We start from the raw sequence: 18,698 nt of genomic DNA on the forward strand, positions 1-18,698 counted from the left end.
CTCAGCCTTCCAAGTAGCCAGAACTACAGGCACATGCTACCACACCTGGCTAATTTTTGATTTATTGTAGAGATGAGGTCTTACCAAGTTGCCCAGGCGAGTCTCAAACCCCCGGGCTCAGGCAATCCACTCATCTCGGCCTCCCAAAGCGCTGAGATTACAGGCTGAGCCACCAAACCTGGCCTTGAAGTACTTATTATGTGTTAGACAGATTTTAAAATGAGACCCAGTTTCTTCCCTCAAAGAACATAGCGTGTGGTTGGAGAGGTAAGACATGAACCACATGTACCACACCATAGATTGAAGTAAATGTCAGTGAGGTGTAAACAGCAGGCTATGACCAAAAAAAAGGGATTTGTCTCAGCTAGGAGGTTGGGAAAAGTACAGTCTTGGGCTATTGGTACTTCAGCTAGGTGTGTTTTGAGGGAACAGGGAGTCTGAAGGAAAGAACAAACAAAGACCAGGTGTCACAGGTCCTCACTGTGACCCCTTCAGCTTGTATTGAGGTTGTTGACCTTTTGGATGGCCATGAGGATGAGTGAGCTCTTGATTCAGTCAGCTGCCCTCATGAGTAATTACTGATGTGCCCATATTACTCCTTGGTACTGGGTCAGGTCTCTTTTTTTCTATCTGCAGTGCCTAGCACCATGCTAGACATAGTGGGTGCTCAGTAAATGAGTAAAGTACATACGCCCACTGTGTTTTGGTTTTTTTTTGAGTTGGAGTCTCATTCTGTCACCCAGGCTAGAGTACAGTGGCACACTCACAGCCACCACAGCTTCAACCTGCCGAGCGCAGGCGGTCCTTCCACCTTAGCCTTCTAAGTAGCTTACAGGTGCACACTACCATGCTTGGCTTATTTTTTGATTTATTGTAGAGATGAGGTCTTGTCAAGTTGTCCAAGCCTGGTCTTGAACCCCTGAGCTCAGGCATTCCTGTTACCTCAACCTCCCAAAGTGCTGGGATTACAGGCTTGAGCCACTGTGCCTGGCCTCCCACTGTTTTTGTTTGTTTGTTTTTTGAAAGCAGGGTTTATTGAGAGGACAGAAAAGCTCCCAGAGTGGGAAGAAACCCAAGGGGAGATGCCCTGTATTTTTTTTAAGTTCTATTGACAGTCTAGCTGCTGAGATATAAATTCCTGACAAAAGTAGGAGGAAAAACAAATAATCTGAGGTTTTTTTTATTCAAATCTGGCTTACTCACTAGGTAATCTTGGAGAAGGTGATGAATATGGGGGTGAATTGATGTTTTATTTATTTATTTATTTGAGTCAGTGTCTTACTCTGTCACCCAGGCTGGAGTGCAGTGGGATGGTCACGGTCACCACAGCCAAGACTTGCTGGGCTTAGGTGATCCTTCCACCTCAGCCTTCTAAGTAGTGGGAAGCACAGCCATGCGCCACCACACCTGACTAATTTTTTGATTTATTGTAGAGACGAGGTCTCGCCATGTTGCCCAGGCTGTTCTCGAACCCGTGAGCTTAGGCAATCCTCTTGACTCCGCTTCCCAAATGCACCAGGCATTTTGGTTCTTTTAAAGCTGCCTCCTACCAGACAGGTAAGCAACATCAATATAAATATAAACCAGGCTCAGTGGCTCACGCCTGTAATCCCAGCACTTTGGGAGGCAGAGGCAAGAGGAGTGCCTGAGCTCCACGGGTTCAAAACCAGCCTGGGCAACATGACAAGACCTCTTCTCTACAATAAAAAAAAAAATTTAAAATTGCTGGGCGTGGTGGTTCAACCCTGTAATCCCAGCACTTTGGGATGCCAAAGGTGAGAGGATTGCCTGAGCACAAGGGTTCAAGACCAGCCTGGGCAACTTGGTGAGACCTGTCTCTACAGTAAATCCAAAAATTAGCTGGGCGTGGTAGCAAGCACCTGTAGTTCTAGCAACTTGGAAGACTGAGGCGGAAGGATTGCCTGAGCCCAGCAGGTCGAGGCTGTGGTGGCCATGAGTGTACCACTGCACTCCAACCTGGGTGACAGAGTGAGATTCCAACTCAAAAAAACAAAAAATAAATAAGCAAGCCTGGCATGATGGCACGCACCTATAGTTCCAGCTACTTGGCAGGCTGACATAGAAGGATCGCCTAAACCCAGCAGGTTGAGCCTGCGGTTGGCCGTGAGCATGCCCCTACACTCCATCCAGCCTGAGTGACAGAGTGAGACTCCAACTCAAAAAAAAAATTTAAATATAAATATGTAGGCTTTCAGATTTTCTAAGTTTTTTTTTATTTTTTTCTTTTCAAGGGTTATCTCTTTCATACTGTCGCTGGGAAACATCAGGATTTAAAATATATCTCTCCAGAAATTGTAAGTCATCCTTTTGGAACCTAGTGCACATGGGGTATTTGGATCTAGTTGTTCCTGACAGTCTGTTGATTTTGCCTTGACTTTCTCTCCACAGATGGCATCTGTTTTGAATGGCAAGTTTGCCAACCTCATTAAAGAGTTTGTTGTCATTGACTGCCGATACCCATATGAATATGAGGGAGGCCACATCAAGGTATGGATTTCTGTGACTTGCTGTCTTGGGAGGCATAGAAAGAGCCCTAGACAAGGTCTGTGTGGTTTGGGGGGAGGGGGAGATGGTGACACCTGACTACTTAGCTCATATGCTAATTGTAAGAATTTTAATACATGTGGTGTGGAAGGCATTTGATCCCTGGTCCTCTGAAGGAAGTAGTATTCCCTTGTCCACACTACTCTGTACCAATTTGTACTGTAGATACTCTCCCTGTTCTGTCCCTCACACGATCATCAATAGTACTTCTACATGCTACCCACTGATTTTTAAGCTATTCAGGGAGGCCAGAAACAGTTTCATAGGATTTAAGAGGCTTGGGTACATATGTATGAATATTCGGGGCTCCTGACTGGAGAAGTCAGTCTCTGGCAACATGTCCCAATGTCTGTGCCAGGGTTAGCAATGCCCTCTAAGGTGATTGTTTGATTAAGCTGCCTGGTGGAGCTTAATCAGGACACACATTCCCAGGAAGAGAGGAACTGGTTTTGCCATTTTAATATTTTACCCAATAGTGCTTAAATATGGTAAGGAGGTAATTTAAGTATGATTCTACTGTTTACCACTGTCTTATGGCTTTTGAAAATCCTCAAGTTTAGCTGGGTGCAGTTGTTCACACCCATAATCTCAGTACTTTGGGAGGCAGAAGCGAGAGGATTGCCTGAGCCCATGGGTTTGAGACCAGCCTGAGCAATATGGCAAGAACTAGCCTCTACAGTAAATCAAAAAATTAGCCGGGCATGGTGCCGCATGCCTGTGGTTCCAGTTACTTGGAAGGCTGAGATGGAAGGATTGTCTGAACCCAGCAGATCGAGGCTGCAGTGACCAAGAGCATGCCATGGCACTCCAGCCTGGGCGACAGAGTGAGACTCTGACTCCAAAAAAAAAAAAAGTGCTTAAATATGGTAAGGAGGTAATTTAAGTATGATGCTTCTGTTTAACACTTTTGAAAATCCACCATGTGAAGATGGAGACAGACTGGAGTTATAGAGCAGTAAGCCAAGAAATGCCCAGGATTGCCAGTAGCAATCAAAAGCTAGAATAGAGAGTAGGGTCCTGACAATGTCTCGATTTTTTTATTTCTAGCTTCTAAAACTGTGAATGTTGTAAGCTATGCAGTTTGTGGTAGTATTCTACAGCAATGCTAGGAAACTAACACATTCCTCTTGACTAAACATTTAATGTATTTTATAATGTTCTTAATATAAACTAGTGTGCTGTACAATATTGAATTTCTTTTCTTTTTTTTTTTGGAGTTGGAGTCTCACTCTGTCACCCAGACTGAAGTGCAGTGGCCGCTCCCGGCCACCGCAGCCTCGACCTGCTGGGCTCCGGCGATCCTTCCGCCGCCTCAGCCTTCCAAGTAGCTGGAACTACAGGCACGCGCTACCACACCTGGCTAATTTTTTATTTATTGTAGAGATGAGGTCTCGCCAAGTTGCCCAGTCGGGTCTCGAACCCCCGGGTTCAGGCAATCCACTCACCTCAACCTCCCAAAGGCGCAGGATTACAGGCTGAGCCACCGAGCCCAGCTGAATTTCTTTTTAAATTTTATTTATTTAGTCATGTGTTGGCCAATCATGAAAAGTCAGATTTGACTGAAAAAATATGTCCATCATTCTGGTATGTAGCTCTCAGGCTTGATGCACAATTTGGCTGAAAATTTGGGTTAACTCTCTGGGTAAAAAGTTAATTATTTCCTTTTTATTTTTGTGTGATGTGGTCAAATGGTGTATATGGCAACATTTTTGAAAAATAGATGTACAGCAAAAAAAAAAAAACACGTTTAGCTGAGCACGGTGGATCACACCTGTAATCTCAGCACTTTGGGCAGCTGAGATGAGAGGATTGCCTGAGCCCAGGGGTTAGAGACCGGGCTGAGCAACATGGCGAGACCTCTTCTCTAGAATAAAACAAAAAATTAGCCAGGCAGCGTGGTGCATGCCTTTATTTCCAGCTACTTCGAAGATTGAGGTGGAAGGATCACCTGAGCCCAGCATGTCAAGGCTGTGGTGGCCATGAGTGTGCCACTGCACTCCAGCATGGGCAACAGGGTGAGACTTAACTCAAAAAAAAAGAAAATCCTCAAGTTTACAAATACTACTCATAAAGTGCACCATAGTCATATTTGAGTTGCCCATTTAAAGACCCTGTGTGTGTTACTGCATAGTCAATGTGTATAGAGACCTTCATAGCTCCACTGAGATACAAGTATCAGGTGGTCCACTAGACTATTCAGCCAGAAATGCTGAAAATCACAAACCAGTCTTTTGGACTTAAAGAATTGCTCTCGCTGAATTATTACATCAAGTGTGAAATGTGCAGGTGCTAAGGGTCTCTGGTGCCTTCACAGGGTGCAGTGAATTTGCACATGGAAGAAGAGGTTGAAGACTTCTTACTCAAGAAGCCTATTGTTCCTACTGATGGCAAGCGCGTCATCGTTGTTTTCCACTGTGAATTTTCGTCTGAGAGAGGTCCTCGCATGTGAGTGCTGCACAGAACTGGGTTCTGGGGTAGAGGTCCCATGATGCTTTCATGAGGTGTGCATCCTTTGCTCTTGGAGCATATGCTGAAAGCATGTTGACATCCTCTTGCACATCATAAGTCATTTTCATGCCTCAGCTTGTACACATGCCATGTAATTTTGTATGGTTTCGTAAAAGTACAAATTCATGCATAACAGATGTTTTTCCAAATTCTTATAAATTTAACAAGTTGATTAATATTATGAACAGCTTCTTTGAGTCTAATTTATAGGCTTGACCTAACAGTTTTAGTTGCAAAGGATTTTCAGACTTTTCCAGTTCAGCCCTATCTAGAATGCTAGTATTGCCCCTCCAGTATTCCTCCATGGATCCAGCCTCTGCTTCATCGCACTCACTCCTAGTTGGCTCATCAGTCTTGCCTTTATATTGGGTTAAATTCTGGATCTTCCAATTTTCCCCATTGTCTTGAGTTCTACCTGTGGGACTACTATTCTCATGTGATATTCTTCAAGTACAATGTGGGAGTTCTTTAGAGAAACACCAGAAAAGTGTGAAGTTCTCACTCTACAAGGCTTGCTACAATATGATGTTTTAAACACTTGATATTGTTGCCACCTTAGAGGTGAAAAGAAAATGGGCCAGACAGCTGTCCACTAGTCATCTGTGTCCATTCAAAAAGGATTGCAAGCTTGGAATGTGTCAGGTGCTATTGAGTCAAAAATAGAGCAGTACAGTAAAAATAGAGCAGTGGACAGGACCATTAAGAGCCCTGCTGCAAGCCAGGTGCAGTGGCTCATGCCTGTAATCTCAGCACTTTGGGAATTGGAGGTGAGAGGATTACCTTAGCCCATGGGTTGAAGACCAGCCTGGTCAACATGGAGAGACCTCATCTCTACAATAAATAAAAAAATTAGCCGGGCTTGGTGACGCAAACCTGTAGTTCCAGCTGCTTGGAAGACTGAGGTGGAAGGATCTCCTGAGCCCAGCAGATTGAGTCTGCAATGACTGTGAGCATGCCAATGCCCAGTCTACCTGCTAGGCTCCAGCAATCCTTCTGCCTCAGCCTTCCAAGTAACCGGAACTACAGGCGCCTACTACCACGCCCAGCTAATTTTTTATTTATTGTAGAGATGTGGTCTCTCCAAGTTGCCCGGGCTGGTCTCGAACCTGCAGGCTCAGGCAATCCACTTGCCTCAGCCTCCCAAAGTGCTGGGATTATAGGCATGAGCCACCATGCCTGGCCCATTAATTAATTAATTAATTAATTAATTTTTAAAATGTTATTTATCTATTTATTTATTTATTTATGAGTTGGAGTCTCACTCTTTTGCCCAGACTGGAGTGCAGTGGCCGCTCCCGGCCCATTAATTAATTAATTAATCAATTAATTCAATTTTATTTATTTATTTTTGAGTTGGAGTCTCACTCTGTCGCCCAGACTGGAGTGCAGTGGCCACTCCCGGCCACCGCAGCCTCGACCTGCTGGGCTCTGGCGAATCTTCCGCCTCAGCCTTCCAAGTAGCTAGAACTACAGGTGCGCGTTACTACGCCTGGCTAATTTTTTATTTATTGTAGTGATGAGGTCTCGCCAAGTTGCCCAGGCGGGTCTCGAACCCGCGGGCTCAGGCAATCCACTCACCTCAGCCTCCCAAAGGTGCGGGATTACAGGCTGAGCCACTGAGCCTGGCCAATTTATTTTTTTAAATGAGTCAGGTCTCACTCTGTTGCCCAGGCTGGAGTGCAGTGGCACAATCACAGCTCACTGCAGCCTCAACCTCTTGAGGAGCTGGGACTACAGGCATATGCCACCTCCCTGGGCTAATTTTTTTATTTCTGTAGTGATGAGGTCTCACCATGTTGCCTAGGTTGGTCTTGAACTCCTGACTCAAGCAATCATCCACCTCAGCCTCCCAAAGCACTGGCAGTACAGGTTTGAGCCACCACACCCAGCCTCATTTTCTTTTTGCAATGGTATCACTCTCACCCAGAATGCAGTGCAGTGGCACAATTATGATTCACTTCAGCCTCGAACTCCTAGACTCAGAAGATTCCCCCACTTCAGCAATCACATCTGAATAATTTTGGGAGTGTTGTTGAAGAGAAGGGTTCTTTGTTTTGGTAAGAATGGAGTCTTACTGTGTTGCTTAGGCTGGTCTCAAACTCCTGGCCTCCAGGCTGAGGTGGGAGAATTGCTTGAGCCTAGGAGGTCAAGGCTGTGGTAAGCTGTGAGTGTGTCACTGCACTACATCCTGGCCAACAGTGAGACCCTGACTCAAAAAAAAATCTAGAAATACTTAACCCTCACAAAAGATGCTTTTCTTGCATCTTTCTATTCTTTTTTTTTCTTCCTCTTTTTCTTTTTTCTTTTTTTTTTTTTTTTGAGTTGGAGTCTCACTCTGTCGCCCAGACGGAATGCAGCGGCTGCTCCCGGCTACCACAACCTTGACCTGCTGGGCTCCGGCGATCCTTCCACCTCAGCCTTCCAAGTAGCTGGAACTACAGGCGCACGCTTCCACACCCAGCTAATTTTTTTTTTTTTTTTTTTATTGTAGAGATGAGATCTCACCTGCCCAGGCAGGTCTCGAACCCACGGGCTTAGGCAATCCACTCACCTCAGCCTCCCAAAAGCGCAGGATTACAGGCTGAGCCACCGAGCCTGGCTTTATCTTCCTATTCTATAACACCTGATATAAAGGACATTATTAAAATGCTACTTAGATATTTAAACAATGCCCCCCCCACCGTGTATTCTGTGTTCAAAGTCATCAACAGAAACCAGGTAGCCTTTGTATTCCATTCCCCATTTAAGTTCACCATCACTGGCTTTCTGTTAGTTCACTGGGGAAAGGTTTGGGATTGAGGAGTAAGGTCAACTACAGGAAAATGCAAACTACTCACTGCTGACCTGGCTGCTGTCTGTCCCTCGTGACTGGAGCAGCTACCACAGACCCTGAACCACTGAGCTTCAAAGGAAAACCAGCAGATACTTACTCTTGCTTCCTTCATACCAGATCCTTTTCTCGGCAGGTCATGGTGGCTCACACCTGTATTCCCAGAACTTTAGAGGCCGAGACAAAAGGACTGTTTGAACACAGGATTTCAAGACCAACCTGGGTAACATAGTGAGATCTCGTCTCTACAAAAATAAAAAAAATTAGCTGGATGCAGGATCACCTGAGCCCAGGCTTGAGACTGTGGTGAGCTGTGATTGTGTAGCGTAATGCAATCTGGGTGACCTCAACTCCAAAAAAAGTCCTTTTCTAAGTACTGGAGAGAATAGCAATGAGCAAAACAACCCTGCCTTCATAGAACCTACATTTCAGCATGGACAGGAGGCAGACAAATATATGTCATCTGCACCATATGTTATTTTGGGAGGTGCCTCCAAGAAAAATAAGTAGGTGAGAGCTCTAGGCAAGCTGGAGGACCACGGTGTGGCCAGAGTGGAATGGAGTGAGAGAAGGGAAGCAGCTGTATAGTGTAACAAATGGCAGAAGCAGGCTCAACCTGTCGAAAAGCCGCAGGAAGAAAGGATTCCCCTTAGATAGAAGGAAGCAAGTGAGGGGGGCTGGTTGACAAGAATGCTAGGGAAGCTGTTGCCACAGGTGGTGGCAATGCAGATGCTGGGCAGGGATCAGGTGCTAGGACTATAGGAGAAACAAAAGCAGGGAAAGGGCCATCTACCAGCCCTGGATGTGAATACTGCTCACATGGTCTAGAACCCACAACTGAGCACTGATTGTTTCCAAGAATGAATGTAAAGTTGGGAAGATCTGTGTAAGGAGTACTTGCACCAATGCTTTTACTGCATTGTCTTTGTTTCTCTGTATTGGAAGAGCTCACCTTGCTTTGGCCTTTCTTCCCCCCCCCCCTTTTTTTTTTTTTTTTTTTTGAGTTGGAGTCTCACTTGGTCGCCCAGACTGGAGTGCAGTGGCCGCTCCTGGCCACCGCAGCCTTGACCTGCTGGGCTCCGGCGATCCTTCCGCCTCAGCCTTCCAAGTAGCTGGAATTACAGGCATGCGCTACCACGCCCAGCTGATTTTTTGATTTATTGCAGAGATGAGGTCTCGCTGCCCAGGCGGGTCTCAAACCCACGGACTCAGGCAATCCACTCACCTCAGCCTCCCAAAGGCGTGGGATTACAGGCTGAGCCACCGAGCCCGGCTTTTGTTCCCCTTTAATAGGTGTCGGTATGTGAGAGAAAGGGATCGACTTGGTAACGAGTACCCCAAACTCCACTATCCTGAGCTGTATGTCCTGAAGGGGGGATACAAGGAGTTCTTCCTTAAATGTCAGGTAAGACTGAGTCTCTGGAGAACATCCCCTAACCCCATGTACCTGCACCCCACCCCAGACCAGTGGATCTGTCTGGGAATCATGACTGGGTCTTGCCTGGGGTTTAGGGACAAGGTGGGTATCTGCCCAACATAAAGAAGCCCCTGCAGAGCTTGCTGCCCAGGTCTGCATTGCTTTCAGCCTTGCAGCCCTCGGCAGCAAAGAAGCCAGGTTTTGAATGAATGTGAGACAGGCATGCCCTGACCTCATCTTCTCCTGTCCCCTTAGTCTCACTGTGAGCCTCCCAGCTACCGACCTATGCACCATGAGGACTTCAAAGAAGACCTGAAGAAGTTCCGCACCAAGAGCCGGACCTGGGCAGGGGAAAAGAGCAAAAGGGAGATGTATAGTCGCCTGAAGAAGCTCTGAGGGCAACAGGAACAGACAGCAGCAGCCTGAGCTTCCCTCCATCCCCACTTTTCCCTCTTTGCTGCAGAGAAACTCAAGCAAAGGGGCCAGCTACATGATATCTGGAGAAGAGGCCTGGGGCTCCTACTCCTTGAACCTGCCTCTGGGCTCCCAAGGTTGGAGCCCAGGGCATTTTGCTGGCTGTGCCTCTTCTGTCCCTGTAAGTCGTCTTCCTTCCACATCAGTACTATCTGTCAAGGCTACGTGCCACAGCACAGTTCTGAGCACCACGTCAAGCTATTCTGACCCACCGTGGGACACAGCAGCTGGGGCCTCACTGGGCTCTGGCCTTCTCATGAGGGAAGGGGAAGAGGGAGGAGGAATAGAAAGAAGTCACAGACAAGAGTATCGAATATCAAAGACAACCTGGGATGGAAAGGTCTTCACGGGATAATTCAAATCTTTAATTTATTCATTTTCATCAATCACTTTTTTTTAACTCAAAGAGACTTTACTGCTTTATAGGTCATAATACTGCCATTCTAGGTAGGGTTTTATTATCCCAGGGACTACCTCAGCTTTTAATTTCATTTTTTAAAAAGGGGAGGGCGGATATGAGAAAAGACATGACTGTTGCAAATTGTGGAACAGAGAGCTAGACACTCTGTCACCCCCAGGAGGCGCTGCGGTTCTGGGGCTGCTGCTATTTAAAGCCAAGGACTGAGGTGTACTGGTGGGAGTGGGCACCAGGCCCAGGCTTGGCTACACGACATAAGCTAAACCTCCCAGACCTACCTCCAGCTATTGAGACCTATTTGTGAGGAAGTGTATCCCTCTTCCTCATCCCGGTTCCCTGTGATGGCTGGCATTGGAGTCACCATCAGGAAAGCACTTCAGGCAGCTTCCATTGGGCCACCCCAATGCCAATATTGGAATGTAGTAGGTTTCCCAGGGTAGGGGGTGGGAGTGAGTGGGCTCCATGGGGGTGGACCAATCCACTGTGTGTCTTCTATTACTGTGGTACTCAAATAGCATTTATGTTGTTTTAAAAAATAGTCATTTTATTATGAGTCAGAGTATCAAATCAGTGTTGGATGGTCCACCCAAGGATGCAGAGAGGGCCTGGAAGCCCTGAACATTAGGAGAAAGAGAGTGGGTGCTGGCATAGAGATGACTATATAGAATGTTTCTCGGGGGGAGCTTATTGGATTGTGAAGGTAAAACTTTCTGAGTTTATCATGTTTTAATTTGAGGGACAAGGAGTGATCGAATCATCACCAGTTGCCCCCTTATCTAGCCCCATGGCAGTGGAGGTCCCAAAAGAACACCTCATCCAAGGAGCTGGGGCTGACTTGATTCTAGACAGGCCCCTGTTGGAGCATCTGCTCATCCCCACCCTCCAGCACCAGCCTCCTTACCACCGTTGCTCCATTGAGGTGTAACCAGAATTTTCTTATAACAGGAGCCAATCTCCCGTCTTAACCTTGGCTTCTGTTCTGGGGGTGGAAAGGGAATCATTGGTATTGGAGATGACTAATTGCTGTGTTATGGGTTTGAGTTGCATTTGGCTATAAAATAATCTTGTTGGAAAAAAGTATGTGGGGAATAGGGGAAAGGGAGAATGACTTTTCCCTACACTCACATTGGGACAGAGCCCCAATTGGTCTCTGATCTTAGGTATTCTTGGTTGAATGCCTACTGGGGAAGGTGGGATGACCTTGAGTGTACCAGCTTAGCCAGCATTGCTAAACAACTGTTGTAGGCTCTGAAAATAAAAGATCTTAAACCCATGCTTTCTGCCTAGTTCTTGATGAACTTAAGGAGAATTGTGTTTTCCATTAAAGCCAGTATTTGTGGCATCTGTACTTTTTTTTTTTAATTGAAATCTCATTCTGTCACCCGGACTAGAGTCCAGTGGCACAGTCATACCTACTGCATCCTCAATCTGCTGGTCTCAGGCAATCCTTCCACTCCACCTTAGCCTTCCAAGACAGGTGTGCACCACCACGTCCAGCTAATTTTTTACTTGTTGTAGAGATGAGGTCTCACCAAGTTTCCCAGGCTGGTCTTAAACCCATGGGCTTAGGCAGTCCTCTCATTTTGGCCTCCCAAAGTGCTGGGATTATAGGCGTGAACCACCACGCCTGGCCCTATATCTACTTTAAGAGACCAGAGGACTTTTACATGACCTGACTTCGGGAATGACTAGCATGACTTCCAGGTATAACCCTGAGTCAAATGAAAAATTTCATGGTTCAGGTTGATTTGCAAGATGAAATAGGTACATTAAAAGCTTGCCTGGAGCCGGGCTCAGTGGCTCAGCCTGTAATCCCAGTACCTTGGGAGGCCACGGTGAGAGGACTGCCTGAGCCCACAAGTGCAAGACCATTCTGGGGAACTTGAGACTTCATCTCTACAATAAATCAAGAAACTAGCTGGGCATGGTGATGCATGCCTGTAGTTCCTGCTACTTAGAATACAGAAGGATTGCCTGAGCCCAGCAGGTGGAGTCTGTGGTGGCCATGAGCGTGCCACTGCACTCCAGCCTGGACAACAGTGAGACTCCAACTAAAAAAAGTTTGCCTGGACTGCTTTCCTTTGAGAATCTATTTATTTAATGAGTAAGGCATTAATCCAGAGGAGGAACCTTATAGTTAATAGTAGTTTTGTGTTCAGGGGCCAAACGATACCACAGAATAAAGCCACCAGAGAAAAAAGTGTGATGATGGGGCTTATTGGCCAAAGTGGAGCACAAGTCTATTACAAATAAGAAGGATGTCCAGAATAGGAAGGAGCTTGTTTTCCTTTTTATATATGTTTGTCTTGAACTAGTAGTTCAAGTTACTTTAGATTTTCCATAAATACAAGTTCTAAAATCTAAAATATTTCACCCATGACCCCACTTCAAGTCAAGTGTCATTTAGACATTGTCCTTTTTTTTTGAGTCGGAGTCTCACTCTGTCACCCAAACTGGAGTGCAGTGGCCGCTCCGGGCCACCGCAGCCTCAACCTGCTGGGCTCTGGCGATCCTTCCACCTCAGCCCTCCAAGTAGCTGGAACTACAGGCACACACTACCACACCCAGCTAATTTTTGATTTATTGTAGAGATGAGGTCTTGTCAAGTTACCCAGGCGGGTCTTGAACCGGCGGACTCAGGCAATCCACTCACCTCAACCTCCCAAAGTGCTGGGATTACAGGCTGAGCCACCGAGCCAGGCCCTGTCCTCTTTTTAAATGTATTTATTTTGAGTCAGTCTCATTGAGTCACCCAAGCTGCAGTGCAGTGGCACAGTCATGGCTCACTACAGCCTCCAACTCCTATGCTCAAACAATCCTCCCTCCTCAGCCTCCCGAAGTTGTTAGGATTGCAGGCATGGGCAATTATATCTTTTTTTTTTTTTTTTAGTTGGAATCTGTCACTCTGTCACCCAGACTGGAGTGCAGTGGCAGCTCCCGGCCACCACAGTCTCAATCTGCTGGGCTCCAGCGATCCTTCCGCCTCAACTTTCTGAGTAGGCGGAACTACAGGCACACACTACCACGCCCCGCTAATTTTTGATTTATTGTAGAGATGTCTCACCAAGTTGCCCAGGCGAGTCTCGAACCCGCGGGCTCAGACAATCCACAAACCTCAGCCTCCCAAAGTGCTGGAATTACAGGCTGAGCCACCGAGCCCGGCTCCTTTTCTTTTTTTTAAGAGGCAAGGTCTCAGGCTGTTCTCAGATTCCTGGCCTCAAGTAATCCTCCCATCTCAGCCTCCCAAAGTGCTGGGATTACAGGCAAAAACCACCTTGCTTGGCTTTGTCTTCCCTTCAGATTTGTATCTATGCAGAAGTGTTATTCCAACTTCTTTCAGTATGTGAAGAGAGAAGTCCCTGTGATACCAATCTCCAGTAAGTATCGCTGTTAACATGTTTATACATTTGTTTGCTTGCTTATTTTGAGACTGCTCTGTCACCCAGGCTGGAGTGTAATGGCATGATCATAGCTCACTGCAGCCTTGAGCTCCTCGGCTCAAGAGATCCTTCTCAGCCTCCCAAGTAGCTGGGATTACAGATGTGAGCCACTGAGCCTGGCGATGCTCATACATTATGAAGATTTGAGCAGGTAACATGTTCATAGTGCCAAAGGGTTTGCTCTAAACATGAGCACTTTCTTATCTAACACCACATTTCCTCTCCCAAATGTTTTCTGGGGCTTTTATTAACCCTTCCAAAGAGACCACCTCCAAGCATCCTCCGCACCCTCCTTTTCATTGGTCTTTGTCACTTTGTGTTTTTCAGAGAGTACATAGAGAATACGTATGTAGAGATGATTTTCAATTTCACAGAAATTATATAGTTGTACCCTAGTTTATTTAATCCATCCTAGGTTACAGTACCTTTCCAAAGATAAGACACCATATTCCTAACGAGAATAGTCATTTAAAAAGTCATTAGGCGGCCGGGCACGGTGGCTCAGCCTGTAATCCCAGCACTTTGGGAGGCCAAGGTGAGTGGATTGCCTGAGCCCGCGGGTTCCAGACCCGCCTGGGCAACTTGGCGAGACCTCATCTCTACAACAAATCAAAAATTAGCCAGGCGTGGTAGCGCGCGCCTGTAGTTCCAGCTACTTGGAAGGCTGAGGCGGAAGGATCGCCGGAGCCCAGCAGGTCGAGGCTGCGGTGGCCGGGAGCAATGGAGTGAGAATCCAACTCAAATAAATAAATGACATTACGTTAGAAATGCTTTTTCTCAATTGCTTTTCATGAACAAAATAATCCCTCTGATATCTATTTCTGATCCATGTACTAGTTAACTTGAACCCATCTTTCACCCAAAGTATTTGAGACATCTTTTTGTTGATGTATGAAAAACTATTCCAGGCCCGAGTATCCCCTTCTTATAATTTTTTTTCTTTTGTCATGTATTTTTATGATTTCTATAATTCATCTCTTTTAATCATGAAGAACTTTGAACATAAACCCCCTTCTTTACCCATGACTCAGCTTCAACATTATCTACTCATAGACAATCTTGTTTCTCTTCTTTACCTCACTTTGACTTACTTTGCTTTTTAAATTTACTTTGGGACGAGCGCGTTGGGGCGGGCCCACGCGGGCGGGCGCGGCGGCGCTCCCTGGAGGCCGACAGCACAGGGGAGCTCCTCGGGCGCCGTGAGTTCGCGGCCCGTATCCCGCCGCAGGAAGGGCGTGAGTCCGGCAGGGCGGTTTCGGCTGCTGCCGCCGCTGCCACTTCACACAGCGAGCGCCGAGGGACATCCGTGGCGGCCGCTGCGAAAGAGGCCTGTCATCCCAACATTTTGGCAGCTTGGTGAGGTGGCACACACCAGAAATCCCAGTATTACGCTTGCAGAGGTGAGATTGTTGTCTGATTCCCGGGCTTCACGACCAGCCTGGGCAACTAGGCAAGGCCTATGCTTTAAAATAAATAAAACAACTAGCCAGGTATGGTGGTGCATGCCAGTTTTTCCAGCTACCCTGTAGGCTAAAGCTTATAGTTCCTGCTACTGGGAAGATATAGGCTGAAGGATCACCAGAACCATGCTCCCCAGTCTGGGCAACAGAGTGAGACTGCCTAAAAAAAATTAAAGTAAAGAATTATGGAGAGACGGGGCAAGATGGCGACGGCATAGGTGAACTGGTGAGATTCTCTGAACGGACCAAGACTGCAAACTGCTGAATAGACAGACTGTAAAGCAGAGGGAAAAGTGAACAAAACCAGAAGACCCTCATAAGGAAGAACAGGTCATTGCAGAAGAGAAATAAAAGCAACCCCACCTTCCCTCAAAAACAGAATTGAAGAGGGGGAGGGAAAGGGGTAAAGGGAGAAAAATCTACAGAAATGAAGAAAAACCAAAAGAAGAGTATGGGTCTCTCCCAGACGCCTGGGAGAGCAGACACTGAGAAAATTGACTTTGGAATACAAACAATGAAAAGTCCTCAGAATGAAGGGTCTCAAAATGCAAATGTAGATATCAAAACAATAATGGAGAGATTAAAAAGAATTGAGGAGACACAAGAAGAAACTAGGAAGGAGCTGATATCTGAGATAACAGTAATAAAGAATACTGTGAATGAAATAAATAACAAATTGATAAGCATGGAAAGCAGAATTACCCAAGCAGAAGAAAGAATCTCAGAGCTTGAGGACCAAAATATAGAAATAACCCAAACTCTTAAAAACACAGAAAATAAGCTAAAAAAGACAGAACAAAACCTTCAAGAGATGAGTGACTACCTCAAGAGGCCTAACCTAAGAATAATCGGACTCCCTGAGGCAGAAAGAGAAACAGAGACCACATTGGAACAAACTTTCCACGAGATCATTCAAGAAAATTTCCCTTATCTAATCAGTGATACAAAAATTCAAACACAAGAGATTCAGAGAACCCCCGCAAGACAACAAATGAGAAGACCAACTCCTAGACACATAATAATTCGCCTAAATAAAGTAGGCACAAAAGAAAAAATCCTAAAGGCAGCAAGAGAAAAAGGCCAGATCACCCACCATGGAAGACCAATCAGAATAGCAGCAGATTATCTGCAGAAACCCTGCAGGCTAGGAGAGCTTGGAGCCCTATCTTCAAAGTCCTAAAAGATAAACAATTTCAACCAAGAATAACCTACCCAGCCAAGCTAAGCTTCATCAGTGAGGGAGAATTAAAATCTTTCCCAGATATCCAATCCCTAAGAACTTATGCAGCCACAAAACCATCTCTACATGAAACACTTAAGAAAGTACTAAACACAGAAGAAAAGGAAAAAAGAACAACGTTCTTCACAAGAGTACAGGGAAAAGAATAAAATATACACGAACCAACCCCAAAACCAAAAGAAAGACAAAAAAAAGAAAAAAGAAAAAACCAAGTGGAAGAACAATAACTCAATAAGAACTCCATGATAGGGACGAACTCTCACATTTCAATAATTAGTCTGAATGTGAACGGACTAAACGCACCACTGAAAAGACATAGAATGACAAAATGGATAAAATATCAACAGGCAACAATATACTGCCTTCAAGAGACCCATCTCACTAGAAAGGACATACACAGACTCAAAGTAAGAGGATGGGAAACAAATTTTCAGGCGAATGGAACACAAAAGAAAGGAGGAGTCGCGATCCTAATTTCAGACAAAATACCATTTAAGCTATCAAAAATTAAAAAAGATACAGAGGGCCACTACATAATGATAAAAGGTTCACTCCATCAACAAGAAATATCTATCCTAAACATATATGCACCCAACATAGGCGCACCAACATTCATAAAGCAACTTCTAGGAAAACTAAAGAAAGACATTGACTCTAACACCATAATAACTGGGGACTTTAATACACCACTCACAACCTGAGACAGATCATCAGGACAAAAAATCAGCAAGGAGATCCGGAACCTCAATGAGACTCTGGACCAAATGGACTTAATTGATACCGATAGAACACTCCATCCAAAGACCACAGAATACACATTCTACTCATCACCACATGGAATATATTCTAAGATCGAACACATAATTGACAAGAAATCAAGTATAAGCAAATTTAAAATGAAATTCTACCATGCACCTTCTCGGACCACAGTGGAATAAAAATAAACATTGACACCAACAAAGTCCCCCCAAAACCCACAAAGACGTCGACACTAAACAGCATGATGCTAAATAATTCCTGGGTCAATGATGACATCAAAACAGAGATGAAAAGATACCTGGAAAAAAATGATAATGAAGAAACATCTTACCAAAATCTCTGGGATGCCTTAAAAGCTGTAATAAGAGGGGAATTTATATCCCTACAAACACACATGAGGAAAATGGAAGGAACAGACAATTGACAACCTAACAAGCCACCTAAAGAAGCTGGAAAAGCAAGACCACAAAAACCCTAATTTCAGCAGAAGAATTCAGATCACCAAAATAAAAGCCCAAATCCAGGACATAGAAGACAAAAAGATAATACAAAAAATCAATGAAACAAAAAGCTGGTTCTTCGAAAGGGTAAACAAGATTGATGGTCCCCTAGCTAGACTGACCAAGAAAAAATGAGAAAAAAACCAAATAAGCATAATCAGAAACACAAAAGATGAAGTCACATCTGACCCTGAAGAAATACAAAAGATCATTAGAGACTACTACGTACACTTGTATGGAAACAAACTTGAAAACCAGAAGGAAATGGAAGACTTTCTGACATCACACAACCTACCGAGGTTGGAACAAGAAGAAATTGAGACCCTAAATAAACCAATAACAATCAAGGAAATCGACCACGTAATAAGAAAACTTCCTACAAAAAAAAGCCCTGGTCCAGATGGCTTCCAGCAGAATTCTACAAGACCTTTAAGGAGGAGCTGATACCAATCCTACTGAAGGTATTCCAGGCGATTGAAAAAGATGGAACGCTCCCCAAATCATTTTACAAAGTCAACATCACATTGATACCCAAGCCAGGTAAAGATCCAGCAAAGAAAGAGAACTACAGGCCAATATCTTTGATGAACATAGATGCTAAAATTCTCAGCAAGATCCTAGCAAACCGGATTCAGCAATATATCTCAAAAATCATCCATCATGACCAAGTAGGCTTCAATCCTGGGATGCAAGGCTGGTTCAACATTCGTAAAACCATAAATGTTATTAAACACATCAACAGATGTCAAAACAAAAACCACATGATTATATCATTAGATGTAGAAAAAGCTTTTGATAAAATCCAGCACCCCTTCTTGATAAAAACCCTTGAGCAACTAGGCATACGGGGAACATACCTCAAAATAGTAAAAGCCATCTACGAGAAACCCACACCGAGCATACCCCTAAATGGACAAAAATTAGAACCATTTCCCCTGAAAACTGGAACAAGACAAGGATGCCCACTCTCACCCCACCTGTTCAACATAGTATTGGAAGTCCTGTCTCGAGCAATCAGAGAAGAGAACGCAATCAGGGGTATCCAATTATGAAAAGAGGATGTCAAGTTATCTCTATTTGCAGAAGA

At 45.0% G+C, this 18,698-nt stretch overlaps 1 protein-coding gene across 4 annotated transcripts in view; it reads left to right on the forward strand.

The window, feature by feature from the left end:
• CDC25A (cell division cycle 25A) overlaps positions 1-10,283 on the forward strand; it is a 31,859-nt gene extending 21,576 nt beyond the window's left edge. For 3 of the 4 annotated variants that reach the window (XM_008049607.2, XM_008049606.2, XM_008049608.2), the window contains 5 exons: positions 2,253-2,315; positions 2,410-2,508; positions 4,880-5,010; positions 9,197-9,308; positions 9,576-10,095. In XM_008049607.2, the coding sequence (XP_008047798.1) occupies positions 2,253-2,315; positions 2,410-2,508; positions 4,880-5,010; positions 9,197-9,308; positions 9,576-9,716 (546 nt within the window). In that variant the 3' untranslated portion in view covers positions 9,717-10,095. Of the gene's footprint in view, positions 1-2,252; positions 2,316-2,409; positions 2,509-4,879; positions 5,011-9,196; positions 9,309-9,575 lie in introns of all 4 variants that reach the window. The other variant, XM_008049605.1, reaches the window with a different exon arrangement.
• Positions 10,284-18,698: the final 8,415 nt, after the last annotated feature.

The sequence above is a fragment of the Carlito syrichta genome, unplaced genomic scaffold (assembly GCF_000164805.1).
Source record: "Carlito syrichta isolate Samal-C Ts95f unplaced genomic scaffold, Tarsius_syrichta-2.0.1 Scaffold135829, whole genome shotgun sequence".
NCBI classification, from domain to species: Eukaryota; Metazoa; Chordata; class Mammalia; order Primates; family Tarsiidae; genus Carlito; species Carlito syrichta.